This window comes from Cyprinodon tularosa, unplaced genomic scaffold, assembly GCF_016077235.1.
Source record: "Cyprinodon tularosa strain WSP-4 unplaced genomic scaffold, ASM1607723v1 ctg239, whole genome shotgun sequence".
NCBI lineage: Eukaryota > Metazoa > Chordata > Actinopteri > Cyprinodontiformes > Cyprinodontidae > Cyprinodon > Cyprinodon tularosa.
In genome coordinates, this window is record NW_024038892.1 from 728,483 (window position 1) to 752,960 (window position 24,478).

The 24,478-nt window shown below is 43.1% G+C and overlaps 1 protein-coding gene across 2 annotated transcripts; it reads right to left on the reverse strand.

Annotated features, from left to right (window-relative positions):
- Positions 1-694: 694 nt before the first annotated feature.
- tmem269 (transmembrane protein 269) lies at positions 695-24,396 on the reverse strand. 2 transcript variants are annotated; one of them, XM_038287325.1, is made up of 6 exons: positions 24,352-24,396; positions 13,239-13,386; positions 10,791-10,888; positions 2,622-2,765; positions 2,335-2,535; positions 695-2,029 (listed from the first exon to the last, which is right to left on the reverse strand). In XM_038287325.1, the coding sequence occupies exons 1-6, from the start codon at positions 24,374-24,376 to the stop codon at positions 1,920-1,922; spliced, it is 726 nt and encodes a 241-aa protein (XP_038143253.1). In that variant the 5' UTR covers positions 24,377-24,396; the 3' UTR covers positions 695-1,919. The 2 variants fall into 2 exon arrangements, with proteins under 2 accessions (XP_038143253.1, XP_038143251.1); XM_038287323.1 differs by lacking the exon at positions 24,352-24,396 and adding an exon at positions 16,881-18,737.
- Between the last annotated feature and the right edge of the window lie 82 nt (positions 24,397-24,478).

Sequence of the window (24,478 nt, forward strand, 5' to 3'; positions counted from 1 at the left end):
TTTTTTCTACAGTGCCTTCAGCATATGCAAACATTAGAGTGCCTTTACTGTCTGAAAACCAAAAACACCCACGCAGGAAAACCGTGTGCACTCCTGAATGTACTGCAAGTAGGTCTGTGTGTGTCACTTTCTTCAAAGCACCGATCATAAGCTGTTTCAAGTACAAAAATAAGCTAAATTTAATATTCAAAATGAATAACTAAGGGATTGGGTTTCTTCTCACTCTAAGAGGTCATTTGGGCTTCTTGACAATTCAGTTCCTCTCAATCAAAAACTTAAGCTACAATTTATGGCTTAACAAGGAGCTAAATGGTTTGAATAACAAACTAAAAGATAAAATGATTTTTCAGTTTGTGGAACAGACACATTTCACCTGGATACACTTTCCTTTAACCATCCTCAGGCTTAAAGACAAAGCATTATCTAAAACTATATATTTTCTCAAACTCCTGCTCACAGTGCAGAGGCACAAAAAGACCATGTTGTGAAAAATGAAAAGCAGTGACAAAAATAGGGTCCTTGCCGCAAGGAAATGCTCTACATAAAAAAGAAAAATAGATCAGTCTGTCTCCCATAGGTGAGACTGGCTATATTTCTGACTCCTCAGTTTCAGCAGCACATTCAAACTGAGCTGAACTGAACTATTGTGCCATATCCATCAGATGGCAGCAGAAGCAGGGTTTAAAGCCAGAAGCAGGGTTTAAAGCACCTGATTATCAAGTTTAAAGCCACAAATCCCCAAAGAACAATTTTCAGGCTGCAGATGTGACATTCTATTTGAAGAAGTGACCAGAAATTCTCACAGTGAACTTAGGGGTTGACACAGAAATAGCATGGCGCTCTGTGGGTGATAGTGTTGGTTTACTGACTATTTCAATGCCTCCTAAAACAGAGGCAGACAATAGGAAGCTAATGCAGCAGTTCGCAGATGTATTTGCAATATAGGAAAATGTAGAAGAGTTCTACGTAAAGAAATGTTTGCAATCAGTGAATGCAAGGGTTAGCAAAAAAAAGAACACAACCAAAACCGCACATCAAATAATATAAATAGCATTATTATGTTAAACCAGTTTTTTTTTTAACATCTATGATCCCGTTTAACATGCTGATTTTATAGAAGTCGAGCTTTTAAGGTGGAAATTTCACAACTTTTAAGACTCTGACCCACAAAAAGGCACCAGAGTCATTCGCTAAGGGAAGATTTCTTTAAAATCAGTTTAACACCGGAGTAATATTATTAAAACAGCATCAATAATCTAAGAGGTTTTGTTTATTTTTAAGTGATGCTTTTAAATCTTAAAGAACTCTAACATAATTTTTGTGAAATTATCAAGATACTGGTTGATAAGGGACCCCAACTTGGTGAATTAATGTTTTAAATAATGCCTGCAACTCTGTCACTTATGTTTATCTATGGTATGCAGCAGAGATCTATTCCTGCAGGAAAGCGCCTGCAGAGAAACCTATTGAACTATCTCTGGTGTAAAAACATAATATAAAAATATTAAAATGAAAGAAATATTAAAGAAGAGAGAACTGAGGTTATCTTTTTACACAACAAACTTTTCCTTTCGTACTGTTCTTAAAAAAAAGGCGACGTTCCCCTGCTGCCTCCTGTTTTCAACACTGCTGATAAATAATACTGATAAAAACAGATAAAACGTGGAGGCAAACCTGATGAAAACGATCCCTCCGATTGGTGTTAATGCAACAGACTAAAGAAGACATAAGACAAGTTAATCCTCATTGGTAACACTGAAGGAAAAGAAACCAATCCTTGCTCCTCTTTGCCAAGTCTTCTCAGTCAAGTTTCACATCAGCATAAAAGATCAAAAATAGAGAATTTTTTGCCATGAAGTAATGAGTATTTCTTCTCCCGAGCTACAAAGCTGCAGCAGCTCGTAAACGTATGCATTACTTTACAGTTTACAGCTCCAAAGTGATGTGGGAAACAGAATGTAAGAGACAGACCACAGCAGGTAGTAGACACATGCAGGGGGGAAGGAAGAGCAGAATACCATGGCAACTCCTGAAACAGACAAATAGAAGAAAATCAAAAGAAAAATCTTCCTCTACATCCATCTCTTGTTTTCAGCATGAATACCACTTGTGTCCAAGTTTTCTACGGGCAGTGAGCCACATGGACATATTTATATATATATATATATATATATATATATATATATATATATATATATATATATATATATATATATATATATATAGAGAGAGAGAGAGAGAGAGAGAGAGAGAGAGAGAGAGAGAGAATCTGCTACTGACTGAAAATGTTCATATTTCCATTACAGCTCCACAAACATTTCTATTTTCACTTACCCCCAGCATACACCACCTTCTTCCAGGTCTGAGACTCCAGCACTTTATCATGGGGATAGAAATTCTGACTGATCATAAAGAGAATCATGGCCACTGCTATGACCCGTAAAACTGTCATGTTTCCTCCAGACAGCAAGGAGGCGCTGGCTAGGATGGCTGAGGAGTAGATGCAGGGGAGGCCGCGGTACATGAATGGAATACCTAATAAAAAACCAAAAATGAGGTTTGGTTTAGACTCATTAAGATATAATAAATGTTTGCGTAAATATAAGCCTTCAGTTACTCACCACTAGAAAAGAAACAGAGCCGGACGAACACGGACAGCACGTAGCACATGCATAGGACGTTGTCCAGCAGGTCGGATGTCCTCAGCAGCAGAGATGTAGCGATCCCGAACGTGGTAAAGTCTGCAAAATCATCCAGCTTTGCACCTACACATGGAAAACCAAACCACTAAGCTGCTGATACATCTATTACTATTAACATATGCTCTCAAAAAATTAGTTTCTAACTCAGTTGTCTTATTTGGGTTCACAGGCATATAAGAATCTACCTAGTCCTGCTCCCTCCTCAACTATTTAAGACCAACCCAAAATGCATCAGCCAATCATTTTGCAGTATTATGGTTCAAGGCAGGACATATAGCATTATGAAAGCAAGAGCTGCACTGCCCACAGCGATCCAAAATAAACTTCGCAGCACAGAAAGACTAACCCTTGCCCTATCCCTAACTCTGACCCTAGCCCTGACCCTAAACCTAGCCCTGACCCTTACTCTAAATCTAACCCTAATTCTCCAAATTCTACAAACACCGCTGCATATTTGCACCATACATATTTGTCTTTGCCCTGTTCTGAACTTCCATATCAATGCGTTTTGCACCGTGTTTTTTTTCTCCCACGATCTTTACATTTGATCACTGCTGCACTTAACGTTAATGTTCATTTCACTGCTAAGCTGCTGCTCATTTACTGTCTGAAAGCTATACAAAACGAGATTTAGCTTTGACAATAAAAGTTTGTTGTGGTTTCTCATGATGACTGCTGACATTTTATTTGTTACTATGATTGGCTAAAACCAAATGTCACTAAAAATGTATGTGTAGGTGTCTGAATTTGTAAATGTAAGTCAATAGTGAGAGAAGAAGTCAACATGTTAAATCTCACACATAAATAACTCAAGCCTGAGTTACCTGGGAGACTAGTATGGAGGGAATTTTGTTCCATTATTGTTGAAGGCAAAGAGCACAAATTTTAAAAAATGCAATCTGGAAATAAAACATTCTAAATATAATAAAAGAGTTTTGAGAATTAAAAACGTTTTCTCAGAATTTACTTTTTCTCCATATTTATTTATTTTTTTGACAATTATTCGATTTTCTTTTTTACAGATCATATACTTTCACTTTTTTTTCCGGTGTTTTTGTTTTTAATTGAATCCTTTCCTTTCCTTTGGGGCAAGGAATGAAGATGCAGTTCTAACCTCCTGCATGGATCTTAGCAACATTGTTTTTGTTGATCAAGAGAAAGCTTTTGTATTGGGCTTCAAGTTCAAGTTCAAATGTTATCTTCAAAAAACAATTTAAGAATAATGCCTAAAAGAAAAGAAAAAAAAATAGATTTGAAAATAAAAAAGGGATAAAAACTGAGAAATTGAGAATAAAAGTTAATCTACAGCAAAGTTAATCTAAAAATTAAGCTTAATTTCTGAAATGCATTTTGCCCTTAAAAATATTTAGCAACAATAATGGAAGAAAATTAACTCCATAGAATAGCAAGAGTAAAACGAAAGTTACTGCCGTAACTACGGTTCTATGAATCCAGGATGACCGCCAGAGGCGGTGCTTCAAGCACTGAATGATCATTCATGCGCATGCGCAGGTCGAGTATTAATGACAACAAAGTCAGCTGTGACCTGCCGGGGACCCACGTGACTCTATATAGTCACGTGGCACCCGGCAATCAATCCCTCAATCTTCTCGCGAAAGCAGAGATTCCGAGGGACCAAGCACTCTGGCGGTCATCCGGGATTCATAGAACCGTAGTTACGGCAGTAACTTTCGTTCTATTTCATCCCTACTGACCGCCAGAGGCGGTGCTTCAAGCACTGGATGACTCCTATCAACAAGGTCACGAGGAATCAGCAACATTCAAGGAACAACGACTACACCACCCACCTAATGTGATGTAGAGGCATGCTGCTCGAGGATTCCCTGAAGCGGATGGGGCGCAGCCACATTCACCCTGTAGAACCGAGTAAAGGTACTAGGTGATTTCCAGGAGGCCGCACGGCATATAACATCCAATGGCACCCCAGTCATAGCAGCAAACGATGTCGACATGCCCCTTGTAGAGTGGCATTTCACTCCCGCCGGCAGTGCCCGGTCCTGCAAGGCATAAGCCTTGGAGATCAAATCCACAACCCAGTGTGCAAGTCGCTGCTTAGAAAGTGCCTGACCCTTCCGTGAGCCAGCGTAGCAAACAAAAAGGCTATTTGTCTTTCGGAAGGATGCCGTGGCATTGATGTATGTCTCAAGGGCACGAACAGGACACAGTGGTTCAGAGGGACGTCCGGAGTCAAACCGGGCAAGATGGAGAGGCTGGGTGCTGCCTGCTGGCAGTGATACCTTAGGAATAAACGCTACGTCAGCCCACAGTGTAACGCCTGAGCCATCAGGATTCCACCGGCAGCAGGGTTCGGCTATCGAGAGAGCCTGTAACTCCCCTACACGTTTTGCGGAAACCATAGCTAAAAGAAACGCAGTCTTCAGTGAGAGCCATTTGAGGTCCGCCGACGCCAGGGGCTCAAATGGGAGGGACCGAAGAGCCTCAAGCACAAGAGAAAGGTCCCACGCCGGTGCCACAGGGCGGTTGGGTGGGTGCAAACGCCGAGCACCTCTTAAAAACAGTACAACATCCTTGTCTCGGCCCACAGAACAACCATTCAGCCCAACATGCCAACAGGAAATGGCAGCCACATACACCTTTAAGGTAGATGGAGACCGTCCTTGATCCAGCAATGCCTGCAGGAAGGTCAGTATGTCAGAAACTGAACACTGCACCGGGTCCTGCCCTCTATCACGGCACCAGGTGGCAAAGACCGTCCACTTGTTAGCATAGACAGCTCGCGTGGACGGCGCCCATGCATTAGCCATTGTATACCCTATGGACCCAGTGTATCTTGAGAAGGTGGATCCTGGCCTTGCAGGGGCCAAATCCAGAGCTGGAGCCGGTCCGGTTCGGGGTGCAAGATCTGACCCCCCATCTGGGAAAGAAGATCTCTCCTGGAGGGGAGACGCATTGGCGAGCCGGAGCTGAGCTCGCACAGTAGAGGAAACAAAGTCCTCGCTGGCCAGTAGGGGGCCACCAGCAGGACCCTGTGCCCCTCCTGACGTACCCTGAGGAGAGTCTGAAAAAGTAGGCTGAATGGCGGAAAGGCATAAAGGAGGGTCCGGGGCCAGTCGTGTGCCAGAGCATCGTGGCCCAGAGGGCTGCTGGTGTCCAACGAGAACCAAAGGGGACAGTGAAATGCGTCCCTTGAGGCAAAGAGGTCCACGTCCGCCCTGCCAAAGACCTTCCAGATGCGCTCCACCACCTCTTGGTGAAGCTTCCACTCCCCTGGAAGCGGCTTCTGACGGGATAGAAAATCTGCTGGCACGTTCTCCGGCCCTGGGATGTAGGCTGCTCTGAGGCTGGCTATGCGTGGAGCTGCCCAGGTCAGAAGCCGTCGAGTCAAGCACAACAGTTTCCTTGACCTCGTTCCCCCCTGGTGGTTGATGTGAAAGACCACTGTGGTGTTGTCTGACCTCACCAGCACGTGCTTCCCCCGCAAGCCTGGAAGAAAGCTCTGAAGAGCCAGAAGTACAGCCTGTAACTCCAGGACATTGATGTGTTCCCTGCCCTGCCGCTGGGACCATGTCCCCTGTGCCATTTGACCCCGCCAGGTTGCACCCCAGCCCGTGGAGGATGCATCTGTAAACACAACTTCCCGACGACACGGGAGGGAACCGAGCGGGACCCCTGTGGTCATAAACAACCTCACCCTCCATTGGGACAGAGACTGGATACACTGAGGCCCCACCCGAAGTCTTCGGAGACGATGAGTGTTCCGTGTGGGATCCAGATTCAAGCTGTTCAACCACATCTGGAGGGGCCGCAATGACAGCAGCCCCAAGGGCACTACGGCGGACGCAGCTGTAAGCATGCCCAAGAGTCGAAGATACCGCACAAGAGGCAGCGCCATGCCGCGCCTGAATTCCGGGAGCACGCTCAATATACTGTCCACCCGCTGGGGTGACGGGCAAGCAGTCATTGAGATGGAATCCATGGCAATGCCCAGGAAGACAGTCTCCTGTGAGGGAGTCAGACTGCTTTTCTCCATGTTCACCTGCAAGCCCAAGCATCCCACATGATGGAGCACTAACCGAGTATCTCGAACCGCCTGGTCCCACGTCGCAGCACAAATGAGCCAGTCGTCCAGATATGGGAGGATCCTCAATCCCTGTGCCTGCAGAGGAGAGAGAGCCGATGCAACACATCGGGTTAACACCCTGGGGGACAGTGAAAGTCCGAACGGGAGGACCCTGAACTGGAAATGTCTCCCCTGAAAAGCAAAACGAAGAAACCGCCAATGGGGCGGAGCGATCGGAACGTGAAAATAAGCATCCCTGAGATCTATGGAAGTGAACCAATCGCCCGGGGAAATCGCCTGCAACACTTCCCTGGTGGTCAGCATATGAAAGGGCATGGCCTTCAAGTACACGTTCAGGCCCCTGAGGTCCAAGACTGGACGCAGGCCCCCGGTCTTCTTCGGAACCAGAAAATACGTGGAATAAAAGCCCCCTGGATCCAGCAGGGGGTCCACAGGCACTATAGCACCCTTGGCCAGCAAGGTGCAGATTTCTTGGTTCAGTGCCTGTGCCTTCACCGGGTCGTGGATCACAGTCATCCTGACCCGGCCAGGGATAGGTGGCCGGCGGCGGAATTGAAGACGGTACCCCCGGGACAGGGTGGACAACACCCACAAGTCCGGGGTGTGGGCAGCCCAGAAGCTGAGCTGTCCCGGGGAAAAATAACCGACCGCCGGCCCTAAGGCATCATCTGCGGGTCCCCCGGCCCTTCGAAGGCCCGGGAGGACGCCGGCCAGACTGCGCGGCTCGAAAGGGATGAAAGGACCTCGTCCCAGCCTGGTCTCGAGCTCTGTTCCTCCGATCTAGAGCAGGTCTCTGGACCGATCTCTGACCTGGTAACAGACCCTGGGGCTCAGTGGGAGAAGGAGAAGGCACTAAGGACCTCCGTGAAGGACCCGCAGCTGCCCAGGTGCTTACTGGCTGGCGATCACGTCTGTGAAGCCCTGCCAGCTGTTGCCTCGTTCTAGAGGCCTGAGCCGTACGGTCCAAGGCGTCCAGTGCCGCAGAACCAAAAAGCTCCCCCGGGACCACAGGCAGGGCCCGGAGGGTCCTCCTACAAGGCTCAGTTAGTGGTGACTGCGCCAACCAGACCTGGCGGCGAGCATGAACCAGTGTGGAGAGTGTGCGTCCAAGTTCCCTCGTCATAAGAGCAAAGGCCTCCAGAGATGCATCAACCAGGCCTTGCGTGGCATGATCCAGCGGAACAGATTCCAAGGAGGAAGACAGGGCCAGCATAAGATGGGAGAGAGAGTTCCCAATCCGGCCCATGCGGGCCCCAGAGTCATAGGCCTTACAGAGAAGGTCGTCGGTAATACGGCACTGAGGACGCGGACAACGGGCATTGGGCCGCAAGGCCTCATCAGGCGGGATTATAAGAGAGGCAATGCCCGGTTCCACCGCTGGCATCTGCCCCAAGCCAACCTTGGGTGCCTCCTGCATAGCTGCCAGGGCCCTGCCATCCGTCGTCAGACGTGAAAACGCCTTGGTGTCTGACCAGCAAGCATGCAGTTCCCGCACATACTCCGCCGAGGGAGGAACCACAAAGGCAGTCTCTGACCTACTGCGCCTAAAGAAGGCGCTGGAAGCCGCAGGCTGGGCCTGAGGAACACTAATCTGTAAACGGGCAAGAGCCGTTCGAATAGCGGATGTCACAGACTCCCCCGCATCCTCCTGGGAGGCAATGGAGTCCGACCCGGAGGCCCCGGAGCCCAGCTCCGGAAGGTCCTCACAGAAATGGGTGCCAGAGGCCGCCACAGAAACCGCATCGTCGTCATTGACTGACGTTTCATCCTGCTCGGTAGGGAGAGCCGTGCCACGATCACCAGCAGTCTGAAAGGACTGGAGGAGGGCTTTCATTTGGGCCAGCTCAGTAGTGAGATGATCCACTCTGGTGGACAACCTCCCTGCATCGGTCCGTCTAGCACGCTTCGTCGGTACCGAAGGTGCAGCCACAGTAGAGCGTTTGCACACCGCTTTCTCCATCGGCAAACGAGCACGCGGCGAAGCGCCCGCCCAGTCGGTAGGCTGCTCCAGTGCAGCCAACCGATCCAGTCTGACCGACCGGGGCATGACGCGACAGTTGGGGCAAGCGTCATCTGACAGCGCCTCCCGGAGATGTTCCACACCGAGGCAGGAGGGACACAAGTCATGCCCGTCGTCGGGCTGAAGTGGAGCCAGACAGGTCGAGCAACATAAATTATCCAGCATCATACTGCTGAAAGGCGTGATCAGCCCGCTACCAAGGACAAGTCAACACGAGCAGGAAACGCTACTGGCGACCCGATTATTAACCAAAGATGAACTCAGCACGAGCAGAGACGCCACTGGTGAGTTTAGGCAAACAAACTATAGAAGAACCCAACGCGAGCAGAAACGCCACTGGTGGGCTTAGGCAAACAAACTGAAAACAACTCAGCGCGAGCAGAAACGCCACTGGTGAGTGTAGATAAACTATAGAAGAACCCAACGCGAGCAGAAACGCTACTGGTGGGCTTAGGCAAACAAACTGAAAACAACTCAGCGCGAGCAGAAACGCTACCGTGAGTCAAAAGAGCCACAAAATTAAGGTGGCAAATCAAAGCGAACAGTAAACTACTGCTGAGAAAAGAACGAAAACTTACCAGTCACTGCAGATCTGGTAAGGTGAAAGCAGCTTGTGCAGCCCCTGGAGGGCGAGACTTACCCACAGCTCCGACCAAACCCGGTCACGGGGCTACCAGCAACAAGCAGCCAGGAAACCAGTGGTATACACAGAAGCAACCAGCTTCACACGACCACACTCCTGTACTCAACACACCTGCGCGCGAGAAGAACAAAAGGGATTGATTGCCGGGTGCCACGTGACTATATAGAGTCACGTGGGTCCCCGGCAGGTCACAGCTGACTTTGTTGTCATTAATACTCGACCTGCGCATGCGCATGAATGATCATTCAGTGCTTGAAGCACCGCCTCTGGCGGTCAGTAGGGATGAAATAGAACATATATTAAGAGGTGCTCTCCAGTAATCTGACCAAGCTTGAAGCATTTTGTGAAGGAGAGGGGGAAGAGGTTAAATCTTTATTTATCGAGGATAAACTCCATAGACTCTAAGCAGTAATTGCATAAAAGGCTGCAAAACAAACCAGCGTCTCTGGTGTTGGCATACAAATGTACCACACTACACTTTTGTAAACAATTTTCCCTTCTAAAATTTAGGTATAATGTAATGCAAGACAAAGTGAAAACGTTAAAGGTATATCATGACTTTCAGAAGACAGTATGGAAGTGTTTTCAGCCTTAAGCTTGTGCATCCCTACCATGTGAAAGTGTTAGTTGCACATACATGCAAAAATCTTTAACAGCAAACATCAGCGTCAGCTCAACGAGCAAGCTTTTCAAAAAAACAAAATTCTCCGCTGGCTCATCTCTTTATCCCTCAGGAGTGCATAGCATGTTTTCAGCAGATGACGATGAGGTGATTCAGGCTGCAGCCATCAGTGAACAGGTTGGAATCCAGGGAACCCGGGGTTAAATATTTAAGCAATTTCAGACATGCGGAGAAGCCAAAGCAAGAGGACAATGCAGACAATTGGAACTGGATCCCATGGACTTAGGTTGCCTAATGGGAAAGTGTTCAATTGAAAAAAAAAAACAAAAAACAAAAACAACAGCACACACCTGCAAAGTCATGCAGAAAATGCTTGTTGAGACATAAAGCTCCCTGCACAGCCAACAATGATGCAGCTGGGAGCTATTTTAAGCTTCTGGGATAATATGGACACTGGTCAGGTGCAGGTGTTATTTATATTGCAACTTGGCTTAGAAAAACGTTTTTCAAAGTTTAAACTTAGCATTTTGTCTTTCTAAACCCCTTAAGAAATAAAAAAAAACTTATAAAACATGTTTCTTATATTCCTAGCATGTTAAAGGCTAAGCAGAGTTTTCAAAAGTGATGCTGCCTTTCATTGAAGACATTCCAATTACAAATGACTGTGCAGCATATCCTGCCAACGGCCTCACTGAAGTTAATCTTTGGTTAAAGCTTATTGACCAATAGCCTATACTTACCCAGTGCCGAGCAGGCATTAAGTTGCCTGGCAACCGCTCCATCTGCCAAATCTAGGAGGTACCCAATCAGAACCAGCCAGCATGCCGCGTGATGGTGCCTGAACAAAACAAGGGAGAGTGAAGTTGAGTTGTTTGAAGAGTGCAAGCCCATTTTCCTCCAAAGGTGCCATGTGTGTCAGGCCTGAGAGGTAATTCTGTCAGAAAACTGCCAAATCTGTTCAAAACTTGTGTTTTTTTCAGTTTTTTCATAAGTTATGTATATCTAGCAAAAAAGTCTTCATTTTTTTTTTTTTTTATCAATGCTACCTTGCCACCCTTCCAGCCTTTCCAAATTTTTTCACACAGTGAACACGTGAGAGAAGGCTCTGTGATTGGAGCGACATATTATGAAAACCAGCAGTGAAGATTACTCTAAACAGAACATACTCTCTGTTAGACACGCTGGTGGTAGCATCATAATGTGGAGACGATTTAAGAAAGTAACTGGTCAGGCTTCAAGATGGAGGAGTAAAATATGAGGCAGTTCAGGAGGAAAACTATTCAGAATCTTTTAAAGGGATCCTGGATTAGTTGTAACGGTTTAAATTTGCATGTTTCCAAGCAATACAAAGCCTTTTCTATATAAAGACTTAAACTCACTGCAGATCCAGACATTTGAATTGAGAAAGCTTCCTGGAGGGGAAGCGAAACGTCTTCAAACCTTAGAAACCAAGTCCAGTGGCATGTTTTTTAAAATTTTTACGGAATTGTAACAAATATTTTATGTGAGGAATATTTATGTTGTATTTAAATACCATATAGTTAAAATGCTCTAGGCTCTTTAGTTTAAAGTTGTAGAGGATGATCTATTATTTCCGGGTGGATCATCTAAATAAGTGGTCCTCCTAATTGTCAATCATTCTGGTGATAAGTTTACATGAGGCCATCCTCCTTGCTCATCCCGTTAGCTATCTTTTCCTGCACATTCAGGTGTATATGTGTGGTGAGCTACGGTTTCAGCCAGTCATTGAAGCTCACCTTTCTCACCGCAGTTCTTCTAAAATGGCAGAGGGACGCAAGAGAAAAAGTGTCTATGAAGTGTATGAGAAGAAAAGAAATTGGTCCCAGGAGAGACAGATATGTTCCGGAATGCTTTGCACTGAGAGCTCTCCTCGCAAAGCATTATGGGATTTGCTGTCACAGCGGCCCGCTGTCGCCATAGGCTGCCACCACCCAACAGCAACGACTAATAACAAAGATGGCGCAGGCACCGCATGGTGGAGGAGGAGTTATGTGACCAGCGGAGCAAAAAGTAGTAATCATCTGTCTGAGTGCTAAGTTAACTAAGTTCACTATAAAGTTCACTATTAAGTCCCCGCTCTATATACTGATTGAGGGATTTAGGGTGGACATTCAGACACAGTAAGCCTGTATGGGCTATGAGAACATCAACTTTTAAACAGAGCGTGCACGAGGAGAAATGAACTTATGCATCCTCTCACACAAGCATTTTTTTAAGTAGAGAAAAAAAAATTGCGAAAATCTTCCACAGTTAAAAAAAGTAAAATTTAAGTAAAGATTAGACTTAGACAGATTTTTTCATTTTGTATACACAAGTGTAAACAAAAAGAAATTTTGTTAAGTACAGCTCTCTAGACTACGTCATTCTTTAAAGTGGAAACATGTAAGAGGAGGAGAGTTTTGAGTCGGAGGTCGTGGATGAGTCTCCGACATCATAAATTTTTTAATTTAGAGGAGGAAAGCGTGGACAAAGATGTTGTGGAATAGGACGCCAAGGAGGCTGAAGCTTTGTTTGGTGTAGAAGGCTTACAGCAACGCTGCCAGTTCTGTTAGCTCTACGGCACAGACGTCCATCCCAGTGAACACTGGGACGGAACTCAATAGTAAAACAAATTATTCTTATTTCACCCGTTGCGTATATTAGCTGCGACATATGAATCAAGATGCTATGACCGAAAAAAAATTTGACTGACAGATGATCGTTGATATATGATTGCCCGAATTTAGGTGTACAACCTGACGTATAACTAACTGGCCTGCATAAAAGAAAAAGAAAAAGCACAGATTTTAAGACAGATTTTTTTTTTTTCTAGAAATTTTCTAAATTTTGGGAAAATATAGTCTGATAAAGAGTACATTTATATACATGTTTAAGCCAGAATGATTTGACATTCATATATGACTTCCCTACGACTTTAACCTTCCTTTGTTTATTCTGTAGGTTCCAGTTGAATGAGACGTAACCACGTCATTAGCCCAGCATGCATTGCAGGGGGAAAAAAAAGGTAACTCCATGGGTGAAAAATATAACAAACTATACATAATTGAATCTATTTGATATTTAGGCCAACGTGTTTAACTACTAATACGATAAAAAAATGTGAACCTGTGTTTGGATTCTCTGATGCTCAGTCTTTTATTTTTCTCCTAGATCATGCGTTCGCTCACCCGTTCAGGCTGCTGAGGATGGAGGCCATGCCCATGACCATGTTGGCCACAGACAGAGCATTAGCAGCGTTTTTCCGCACAACCTCCTTGATCTGGAAGCCTGTGGCATGATCGCTCAGGAGGAGCTTGTTGGCGTACTGGAAGAAATCTGAGAGCAAACAACAGCAGCAGTTAGCATCTGTCCATGTTCAATCAAAAATCCCCCCCACCCCACTGTGATCGGACGAGCACACCAGCTGACCTTCTCAGTTTACTGATTTAATCCCATTCTGATTCAAACTAAGATGGGGTCAGGAGTTCTAAGTCTTCAGTATATCAGTCATTACTTGATAAAAAATAATATACACCAGTTAATCTAATAAAACAGAAATACTAATCCAATACTGAAGGCCCCGCCTGATGTAAAAGAAGTATGACTTACCAAGCTGTTTGCTTATTGGACGGAGTTCAACTTTACGATACATTCATCCATTTTCAGATCAAGAACAAATCTATAATATGCCATGACTTAGTAGATTGTTTTACATGTAACAGCAATGTGTGCTTCATTATTTACAACACAGTAGGAGTGATTTTGTTCCATTTTTCTAGACATTTTGTAACTGGAAATTTGAAAAGAATGCAATCCAGAAATGAAACTTAGTTTTCATGAAACATTAATAAAGGTTTTTAAAGTGAATTTAGATTTAAAAAAACATGCGAAACAAACTTTTTTTTTTATATTTCATTATTTCAAATAGAATTCTATCAAAACACTTTTTAGCAGAATTTTTACTTTCAAATGTTGTTTTTTTCAAAGTTTTTTGTTTTGTCTACTGATTTGAAATTTTCAGTGTTATTTTTCAAATTGCTCTTTTGAATTTAATTGATTGAATTATCCAGATTTCTTTTCTGTAAATGTTTTACAATTCCTTTTACTGCTTGGGGGCGGGCCTTCCTCTTAAGTAAAGAACACAGACACATTTCTATTGGTCTGCATGGGGAAAAAATGGAATCATTGTCAATGGGCACGTCAAGAGCAAGAATTTGTTATTGTATAGAGAATTTGATTAATAAAACACTATCTGTAAAACAGTAAAACTGTATAAAATTCTTCGCAAAAACAAAACAAAAAAGATTTTGAAAAAAACTAAATTTGAATTTAAATTTGAACGATTCAAATCTGGAAACAAAAAAACAATTGAAAAAATTAAATATGAAAAATTAGTAAAAAAAAAAAAAAAAAAAAAAAAAGAAAAAAAAAAGAGAAAATAGCTTTAAATATACATTTTCAAATTTCCATAAAAATTAGCTTTTTTCAAATTGACATTTACAAACTACGCTATTTGCTTTGCAAAAATAAAAAAAATGGGACAAGATAGCCCCCGTATAGTTAAAATATTTAGCTTTAGAAATATCTCAATAACATACAGGAAGCGTCATTATGTGTTAACTTGTAGAAAACGAAACATAGCTATGTTAGCGCTGACAGGTGGTTTTTCTGAGGGATCAAATGCTGATGTGAGGGTCACTGCATCACTGGGCTACTTTCACAGGGAGCTGGACCTACTGCACTGACACAAAGCAGACGAGATCGATTAGCCTGTTAACATTGACCTAACAACAGCAGTGCTCACGTAACTGACTGATTGTTGGGATCAATTAATAGCAATTGGACTTGAGCTTTAATGGAAGGGAGTGACATTGGGGTGGAAAAATCCAGGACTGTGGAAAAAAGATTCAAATCCTCCTGTTATTCTATTTATTCTTTTATTGTCTCTCTGCTTGATAGAAATTTGGTAAAGCTACACTGGTAAGGGTCATTTTCATAAACGGAGAATTTATTATGAATAATAAAATCTCTTGTAGACGTGCAAAGGAAAACGACATACCATAAATAAAAAAACGTTTTTTTCAGTCCTAAAGAGATGTTTTCTGACTGCGATCTTTTAAATAGATGTGTTGATTCTTATCTTAGAAAAAGACTGTGTAAGCACTAATGTCTAAGATCTTCTACACTGGAAGAGAAACGTCAATTCGATTTTTAAGTGTGAAAGAATAAAAAACAACCCTAGGCTGAGGGAGGAGGAGTTGTGATTGTTATGTCCTTATTGTTAACAGTAAATGCAATAAAACGACTCTCTCAGTAACTCTAAACTAATTAAACTAAACAAAAAGACTTAACGATAGACACAAAGGTCTAGACAATAGTGAAATCAATGCTTTTATGTCTTATTAAAAACAAGAGAACAGAGACGAGACAGCCAGTCGTGCCCTCTCTGGAGCTAAGGAACCATGCCGGTAGATCGGAGGAGAAAAAACGCAGGTTGGAGAAGCTTGCTGGGCAGACAGAGCACGAGAGTGAGGGAGGGAGGGAGGGAGGGCGGCTTGCTGGTGCTATCTCAGGAGGACAGCGGAGGGGCACAGATCAGAGAAGCATGGCATTAAACAGAGCGCTGAAATGGTGTGAGAGGGTGTGTCTGCCTGGGAGGACTGTGGTACATCAGAGAAGCCGGCCGGGGAGATGGAACAGGAAGAAGCATCGGCTGGCCGGGGCTAGCCTCAAGGGGCTAACTGTGGGAGATTGAAGGAGTACAGTGGAAGATCAGAGGAGCCTGCCAGACGGACAGAGGAGGGGGAGAGAAGGCGGTGGCAGATTGGGGTCTGGGTTGGATGTAGGATGACAAAACAGTCCTTCTAGGAGTAAAATAAAACAGCTTTTTTAAAAGCCACCCACCAAAATCTCTTAAGAACATTTCCCGTGTCATACTTTGTAAAAAATTTTTGTGATTTCAATTATTATTAAAATGAATCCATGTCTCCTCTTTTACGGTGGGACTTCACCACCAAGGCCGAGCATCAACTATGCAGAACGGGGTGTCCCAAATCCAATGGAAAATTACGAAGCTCTAACAGTTGTGGTTTCAATTGAAGCGAGTGTTGGTAGTGAGTGAGGGCCTATGGTTGTTAGTAGCAAATACTAAGCTTAAAAATGAATACATTGTAAAATAAAACAAATGATCGAACATCAATTTTAATGCAAAAGTACAAGAAAATCGTCTTTAACAAGAAATGAAGGCTCACTGGCTGTATTACTATCGAACAGGCCGATAATTTATTTCTCCAACTCACTTTTTTAGACAACATCTCTCCTGAGATACTTCTTTTTTAAATGATCAAGTAAACCATTTGTTTATGAACTGATATTGGTACCAGAGGTGAAGAGGTGTTACTATGAAAATGCTTGGTTATATCCCTACACGCTTTTTACTTTTTTATGATATAAAAAAGACGGTTTCTTCTAAATAATAAAAATTAGGTATATCCTTAATGTACCTTTCCTCACATTCATTTTTAATTCATATGAGTCTAGAAAAGCATGAAATCAGGAGGAGAATGAATACCTTTCTTCCACAGTAGTTATTAATAACAGGTCATGTTAGAATTTGATTAGAATTTGGGAATTAGTCTATTTAATATTATTGTTAGAAACTTAAAAACTTGCTCAGGTTGCCTCACTCCAGCCATTTTTCATGAAATTTGTTTCCTTGTTTCAAAGCTAATTGTTTTATCTTAAGTCATGTTTTTTTTTCTAAAGCATTATGCACATATATTAACCTGTAATTTTTTTATTTCATTAATTTTTTTAGTTGCAGTAGCAACCTTTCACGAGATTTTCTCCCTGAACTTCCTTTGATTCCAAAGCCAGGCGAATGCATCTGAAAGAAAACATCGTATGAGACAAAGCACAAAGCCAAAAAACAAACGTTCACTTGACAGCATGCGTTTTTCTCTCCACTATTTCATGCTGGACTTTATCTAAAAGTTATCACCTGGCATGTCAAAATAACATAACAACACACTGCTTTTAAGATGTCTTAATATTATATCTTTTGACTTTAAACATAGTAAACACCATTAGAGAGCAACACACGTGTGTGAGAGTCTGTGGGGGATATTGTGATCTCTTGGCTGGTAATTAAAAGAAAAAAGATAAATCCAGAGCCAAACACTGTCAATTTGAAGCAGGTCTCTATTTGTGGATTCCAGTCTAATGAGTGCAAAGCATGATGGGAAGGACCATGTTATGTAATCCCTTTCCATGTTACCAGGTAACGGCTAAAGAGAGCACATGGAAAAACAATGAAAACTCTCAAGTCAGGGTGCAGACCCAGAATAAAGAGAAATAAACTTACTAAGGTAACTCAGCTGACTACCCTTTGATATTAAACTGCTTTAAAAACACATCTAAGACATTAACTGACTGACGGTTAAGATATTTAGCTTTAATAACATAGCATTTTGTAGCTTGTAAATATAAAAACTGTCAACAAAATCTGCTCATTTCACATACATGAACAAAAAATTATGTGGAAAATGCTAAACTAGCATCTTTTGTACAAAATTTTAATAATCATGTATGAAACAGAGAGTATATATATGGAATAGGATAACTATTGATAAAAAAATCTAAATGTATAAATGTAAGTCAATAAAACCTGTATATCATATGTTTCATTGTGCGAATGCAAGTTATAAAGGTACAGTAGAACTCGGCCACAATACAAGGAAACAAGCACAAAAAAGGAACAAATTTACCTGTATCAACAAAAATGTCTGAGTGTGAAAGTTTCTCAGTACAAATCGCAGATTTATGAGGACCAAGAACACATTTAAAAATACAAATTTAGAAGAATTAATTAATAATTATATATGAGATCTAAAAATTCATGAGAAGTATTGACTACAAACAACAAATGCATGATAAGAACTTAACAATGTATAAGAAGGAATCATATATTTACCGCCGGTGCGAATTAAAAATTTACAAGTAAAAATCACAAATTCCGAAACCACAAACTTCACATGAATCACATGAAAAAATATTTTGCAATCGTACTTCGGATTTTCCGACATGTGGTGGCGACGTCTGAACTTGTATTCCGACAGAGGAAACATGTGATGTCACATGATTAACAACACAGAACAAATACATATGTTAAATCTATACAGTGTTATTGACTTACATTTACAAATTCAGAAACCTACACGTCTTTATTGGCAGTTATCTTACTCCATACATATAGGATCAAATTTATTATTCAGGTGTATGTCAGTAAATTAGAATATCATAAAAACTTTCTTTGCTTCAATATTTTAATTCAAAAGACAAAATAAAATACAGTATTATAAATTACACACCAGGGAATATTTTAAGGATAATTCTGATGATTACTGCTAACAGCTAATGGAAGCCTCTGATTCAGCTTCTCGGAAATATTGAACTTTAATTTAGATTTATTTTATGTGGATAGTATTTCACGGTAAAAATAATCGCCCAAATGACTTAACTTTTATCCAGCAGACATCCTGCACCAGGGTGTTAGCCATAAAGGGTCTTTGCAAGTTGACCCTGGATACTGAGAGTGGAATAAATATCAATGGTTGAGGGGAAAGGAGGAGTGTTGGACAAAATATGGAACAAGAAACGATAAAAGGTACAGTCAATTAGAGCCTTAGGAACCATCCGGCGTCTCAGGAGGGGGAAGCGGTGCAGCACCAACACTGTTTATAGTGGGGATGGTGTGCTGCTGACCTCGACTCGGGACGTTGTGGGTCGGTGGGCGGAATACTTCGAAGACCTCCTCAATCCCACCAACATGTCTTCCATTGAGGAAGCTGGGCCTGGGGACTCTGGGCTGGGCTCTCCAATCTCTGTGGGCGAGGTCGCCGAGGTGGTTAAAAAGCTCCTCGGTGGCAGGGCCCCGGGGGTGGATGAGATCCGCCCGGAGTTCCTCAAGGTCCTGGATGTTGTGGGGTTGTGTTGGCTGACACGACTCTTCAACATAGCATGGACATCGGGGGCAGTCCCCCTGGATTGGCAGACTGGGGTGGTGGTCCCCCTATTCAAAAAGGGGGACCGGAGGGTGTGCTCCAATTACAGGGGAGTCACACTCTTAAGCCTCCCCGGCAAGGTCTATTCGGGGGTGCTGGAGAGGAGGGTCCGTCGGATAGTCGAACCTCGGATTCAGGAAGAGCAGTGTGGTTTCCGTCCTGGTCGTGGAACGCTGGACCAGCTCTACACCCTCAGCAGGGTCCTGGAGGGTGCATGGGAGTTCGCCCAACCAGTCTACATGTGCTTTGTGGACTTGGAGAAGGCGTTCGACCGTGTCCCTCGGGGGGCCCTGTGGGGGGTTCTCCGGGAGTACGGGGTGCCGGGCCCTTTGATACGGGCTGTCAGGTCCCTGTATGACCGGTGTCAGAGTCTGGTCCGCATTGCCAGCAGTAAGTCGGGCTCGTTTCCAGTGAGAGTTGGACTCCGCCAGGGCTGCCCTTTGTCACCGATTCTGTTCATTACCTTCATGGACAGAATTTCTAGGCGCAACCAAGGTGTTGAGGGGATCCGTTTTGGTGGCCTTAGGATTGCGTCTCTGCTTTTTGCAGATGATGTGGTCCTGTTGGCTTCATCAAGTCCTGATCTGCAGCTCTCGCTGGATCGGTTCGCAGCCGAGTGTGAAGCGGCCGGGATGGGGATCAGTGCCTCCAAATCCGAGGCCATGGTCTTGAGCCGGAAAAGGGTAGAGTGCCTTCTCCGGGTCAGGGGGGGTGTCCTGCCCTAAGTGGAGGAGTTTAAGTATCTTGGGATCTTGTTCACGAATGAGGGAAGAAGGGAGCGGGAGATCGACAGGCGGATTGGTGCAGCGTCTGCCGTGAAGCGGGCACTGTACCGGTCCGTCGTGGTGAAGAGAGAGCTGAGTCAAAAAGCGAAGCTCTCGATTTACCGGTCGATCTACGTTCCTACCCTCATCTATGGTCATGAACTCTGGGTCATGACCGAAAGAACGAGATCGCGGATACAAGCGGCCGAAATGGGTTTCCTCCGTAGGGTGGCTGGGCTCTCCCTTAGAGATAGGGTGAGAAGCTCGGTCATCCGGGAGGGACTCGGAGTAGAGCCGCTGCTCCTCCACGTCGAGAGGAGCCAGTTGAGGTGGCTTGGGCATCTGTTTAGGATGCCTCCTGGACGCCTCCCTGGTGAGGTGTTCCGGGCACGTCCCACCGGGGGGAGGCCCCGGGGAAGACCCAGGACACGCTGGAGAGACTATGTTTCTCGGCTGGCCTGGGAACGCCTTGGGGTTCCTCCTGAAGAGCTGGAAGAAGTGGCTGGGGAGAGGGAAGTCTGGGCCTCCCTTCTTAAGCTGCTGCCCCCGCGACCCGACCCCGGATAAGCGGAGGAAGATGGATGGATGGATAGATGGAACCACCATAAATGGGTTTAACTGCTCCATCCCCTAAGTTTAGCCTCTCGTGAACTAGAGATGATGAACTCAGTTGTTTATCGGTACAAAAAGTTCATTTCATTTAGAAATCAAGGTCCCGGAGTCTGGAGGAAGAACATAGAGCATATTATTCGTTTAATATCCTATTACTGGTCCTGATAAGATATTTCAGAGTGATGCTTCTCTGTGCAGAAAAGCTTTTTATAGAGATACTGATACTGATGCTGTAGAGTATTCAAATCCAAAGAGCCATTTTACATCGAGCCCAGCAAAATAAAAGTCCTTTAGGGCCGTAAAAAAAAAATCACATGACCTTTAAATAAAACACAGCTTATTATTTTTTATCAAATATCTGCTTAAGGAAATCTGTTGCATTTTATTAACAACAAAGAGTTTATTAGTATTATTAGTGCTTTACCCTATAATACCAAATGTGTCATATTTGAGCTTTTGAGACATCTTCAACGTGATATTTTTGTTTTAGAAAAACCTGATTTATACAATCGTACAGAAAAGGAAAATTAAAAAATAAATGACAGTGAAATGCATAATGTGTGACAAAAGATACAAATAATTTCTCCAATTTTAATTATTCAAAATGAATGCTGTTATTTTTAATTACCGTATTTTCACGACTATAAGGCGCACTTAAACGTCTTTTTTTTCCTCAAAATGTGCGGTGCGCCCTATGGTGCGGTGCGCCTTATGTGTGTTGTAACTGCGACTTTTGAGACCACCTCATTGAGGACATGATGAAAGAGTGGCTGAATGTAAGGAGACCAGGTGTTTTTTTTCCACCCCTCACCATCGCTGTTAATATGTAACTCCATGCCCATCTCACAGCTGATGTGAAAAACATGGGGAAACAAATTAACGCTGTGCTCGCTGTTCAACCGCTCGACATCGGTGTGAACCGGACCCAGCAGGTGCAGCAGAAGCAGCGAGTTTACATGCAAAGTCAATGGTTGACGCGCATATAGGTGCAGCAAAAGGTCCTGCAGCGCGTTTTGGTGCAGCACGTCGGGAGCGTTTAAGCATCTGACGCACCGCCAACGCGCTGCTGCTGCTCAGATGGAAAAATTGAAGTTTTGCTGCTGGACGCGCCGCATCAACCAATCAGAGAAGCTGATCTGGGAGCTGGCTGGGAGACAGACACAGCGCTCTGATGACATATGATATTAACGCAAATGAAAAAGGCTGGATGAATGAGGAGATGATGAAAGGCAGGTGTATGTGAGGAGACCAGGTGTTTTTTTCCACGCATCACCATCGCTGCGTGCCCATATTACAGCCGATGTGAAAAAAAGGTGAATCAAATGAACGCTGTGCTCGCCGTTATCTCGGGGGTCTGACAAAGGAACTTCAACCGCTTGACATCGGTGTGGAGCGGCCGTTCACAGTAAGGCTGCGAGCGGCGTGGGAGCGATGGATGACAGACTGAGACCACAGTTTCAGGATAAATGGAAGGCAGCGCCGGGCAAGTTACGCCACCGTTTGCGGATGGATTGTAGATGGACTAACGTGTCTGCTGGCTCTGTTCTTCAAGCTTTTGCAAAAGCCGGCATTATTTCTGAGGAGCTGCGCTGCACGGAAAGTGACTGACAGCGCAGAAAAAGGGGAAACTGGCATGTCTGATTTAGCGCAGCTTTTTAATTCAGAGGAATGCTGAGGATAACAGAGGATGATGACTTTGATGGGTTTGATTAATACTTTGTAATAAATACATGAATAAAGCACAATCATACTCAGGTTTGCTCCCGCTCTATTTTTCTACCTGAAAACTTAATTCAACAGCAGCCTCTGGTCTCCTCCTCCTCTTCAGCGCGGCGGCTGGCAGGTGTTTTTTCATCTAAATAATCTAAATCTTGCAGCTATATTTGCTGTGATCAGTTGGAATAAAGTAGTTTTAATATGTTTTTAAGTGAGAAAGGCCACCTGAAAACTTAATAATTGCAGTCAGTTCATCCAGATTATCTATTTCTGTCGGAGGCGCTCAGACCCCCACATACCAGCGGTGCGCCGACAGGAGAAATCCTTTCGTTCACCGCGGCTGCTGGCAGGTGTTTTTTCATCTAAATAATTTTAGCTGCAGGCACCAGGATACCGGTAATAAAAGCGAACATATTCCGTCGGCAGGTTTCAGGATTTTAAGTTAATTTAGGAGTGATCACAGCGCTGTGTCATCTGCGATGTGTCTGTCTCACGGCCAGCTGCCAGGTTTGATTAATACTTTGTAATAAATACATGAATAAAGCACAGTCATACTCAGTTTTGCCCCCGCTGTATTTTTAAATACGCAGTAGAGGTATTTAAAGGTAGTAGAGGACATGTACCTGTATATAAAAAACGCGCCCTATAGTCCGGTGCGCCTTATGTGTGTGTTAAATACAGAAATGGGACACATAACTGAGAGTGCGCCTTTTAGTCCGGTGCGCCTTATGGTCGTGAAAATACGGTAATAATGATAATAATTGTAAATTATTAAATGTAATAAAATAGAATGAGGACAAAACATAATGTCTCTTTAAGGGGAAATATTGACTTCCTCTCTAGGGATATTATTTTATTTAAAAAATAAATGAAAAAAAAAATAATTTGCAGCCTAATGACAAGAAATATTGTTCTAGAAAACATAATGATGGTTTTCTAAGCCAAACCCCTTTGATAATCAATGGTTTTCATGCAGAGGTGGGTTAAATTCACTCAGTTACTTTTAGTTAGGTAACTTCTTGGGACAAATGTACTTCAACGAGTAGTTTTCCTGCATTGTTCTATTTACTTTTACTTGACTAATAAATATGAAAAAAATATCAGTTCTCTTACTTGGGTAAAATGTCTGGCTACTCGACCCATCCTGAGTTACTTCCCTTTATGAATAACAGGCAAGTTTTAAACAAAAACACACCAGAAAGACAAACCTACAGTACGCTTCTGTTTAGTTCTCCAGCCTCCAGCTGTTTTAATTTTATTTTCTTTCTGCTGATCCTGTCCTGTCATTTGGAGGTCAAATGGAAATACAGGTCACTGTGTCATGTTGCAGGAAGTAACCTGCCCTTTTCCAACCTATATAGCCTACATAACATACTATCAATAATGACCTCAGAGATTTATAGTAAACAATATCTTCCATCCGCAATTGATGTTCAAGTTTGTTATTTATATAGAATTGAATATCCAATTTTCTAAATTTAGCAGATAAATGTACATGTTTTAATCATTTTTAGTACATTAAATCAGATGTTATAATCAGTTACTCAGCACCTGAGTGGCCTTTTCACCAAATACTTTTTTTACTCTCACTTGAGTGATTTATTGGATCAATACATTCTACTTATACTTGAATTAAAATATAATTAAGTAATTCTACTTTTACTTAGGTACAATTTTTAGGTACTCTACCCAATTCTGTGTACTTATATGTTCAAAAGGAAGATGAAATGCACCAGAGGCAATATTTCAGAGAGGTTGGAGGCTATAATTAATCGTACACCTCCATGCCACTAATGTATAAAATATGTTACTTAATTGTTGTACAATATAGCATAGGAGCAATTTTTTTGTGTTTATAAAAAATAAATTGATTTGGGCGATTTAATCTCCTTCAGCCCCGAACTGTCATGATCAAGGATCCACTGAAATACAGGAGTTGCATGTTTTTAATAGATTCACTTTTTATGATCTTTCTAATTTATTGAGCTACACCTGATGACTTTATGTTTGCATGGCTGATTGTTTTAATGTTCTCCTATAGCCATTTTAAAAAAAATCCTCTAATTGCACATGAGGGGCTGCTGCTTCTCTGTCAGGTTCATATATAATAATTCACTGTGAAATGAGACTGAGAATAGAGCACATACCAGATGAAGCTGTCAGGAGGATCATGATTCACAATTCAGCAGCTGGGGAACAAAAAACACAGAGTTTAACTCTATAAAAGCATTTCTTAGCAACAAACAGGTCAGGAAATCAATTAACAAAAGTGAT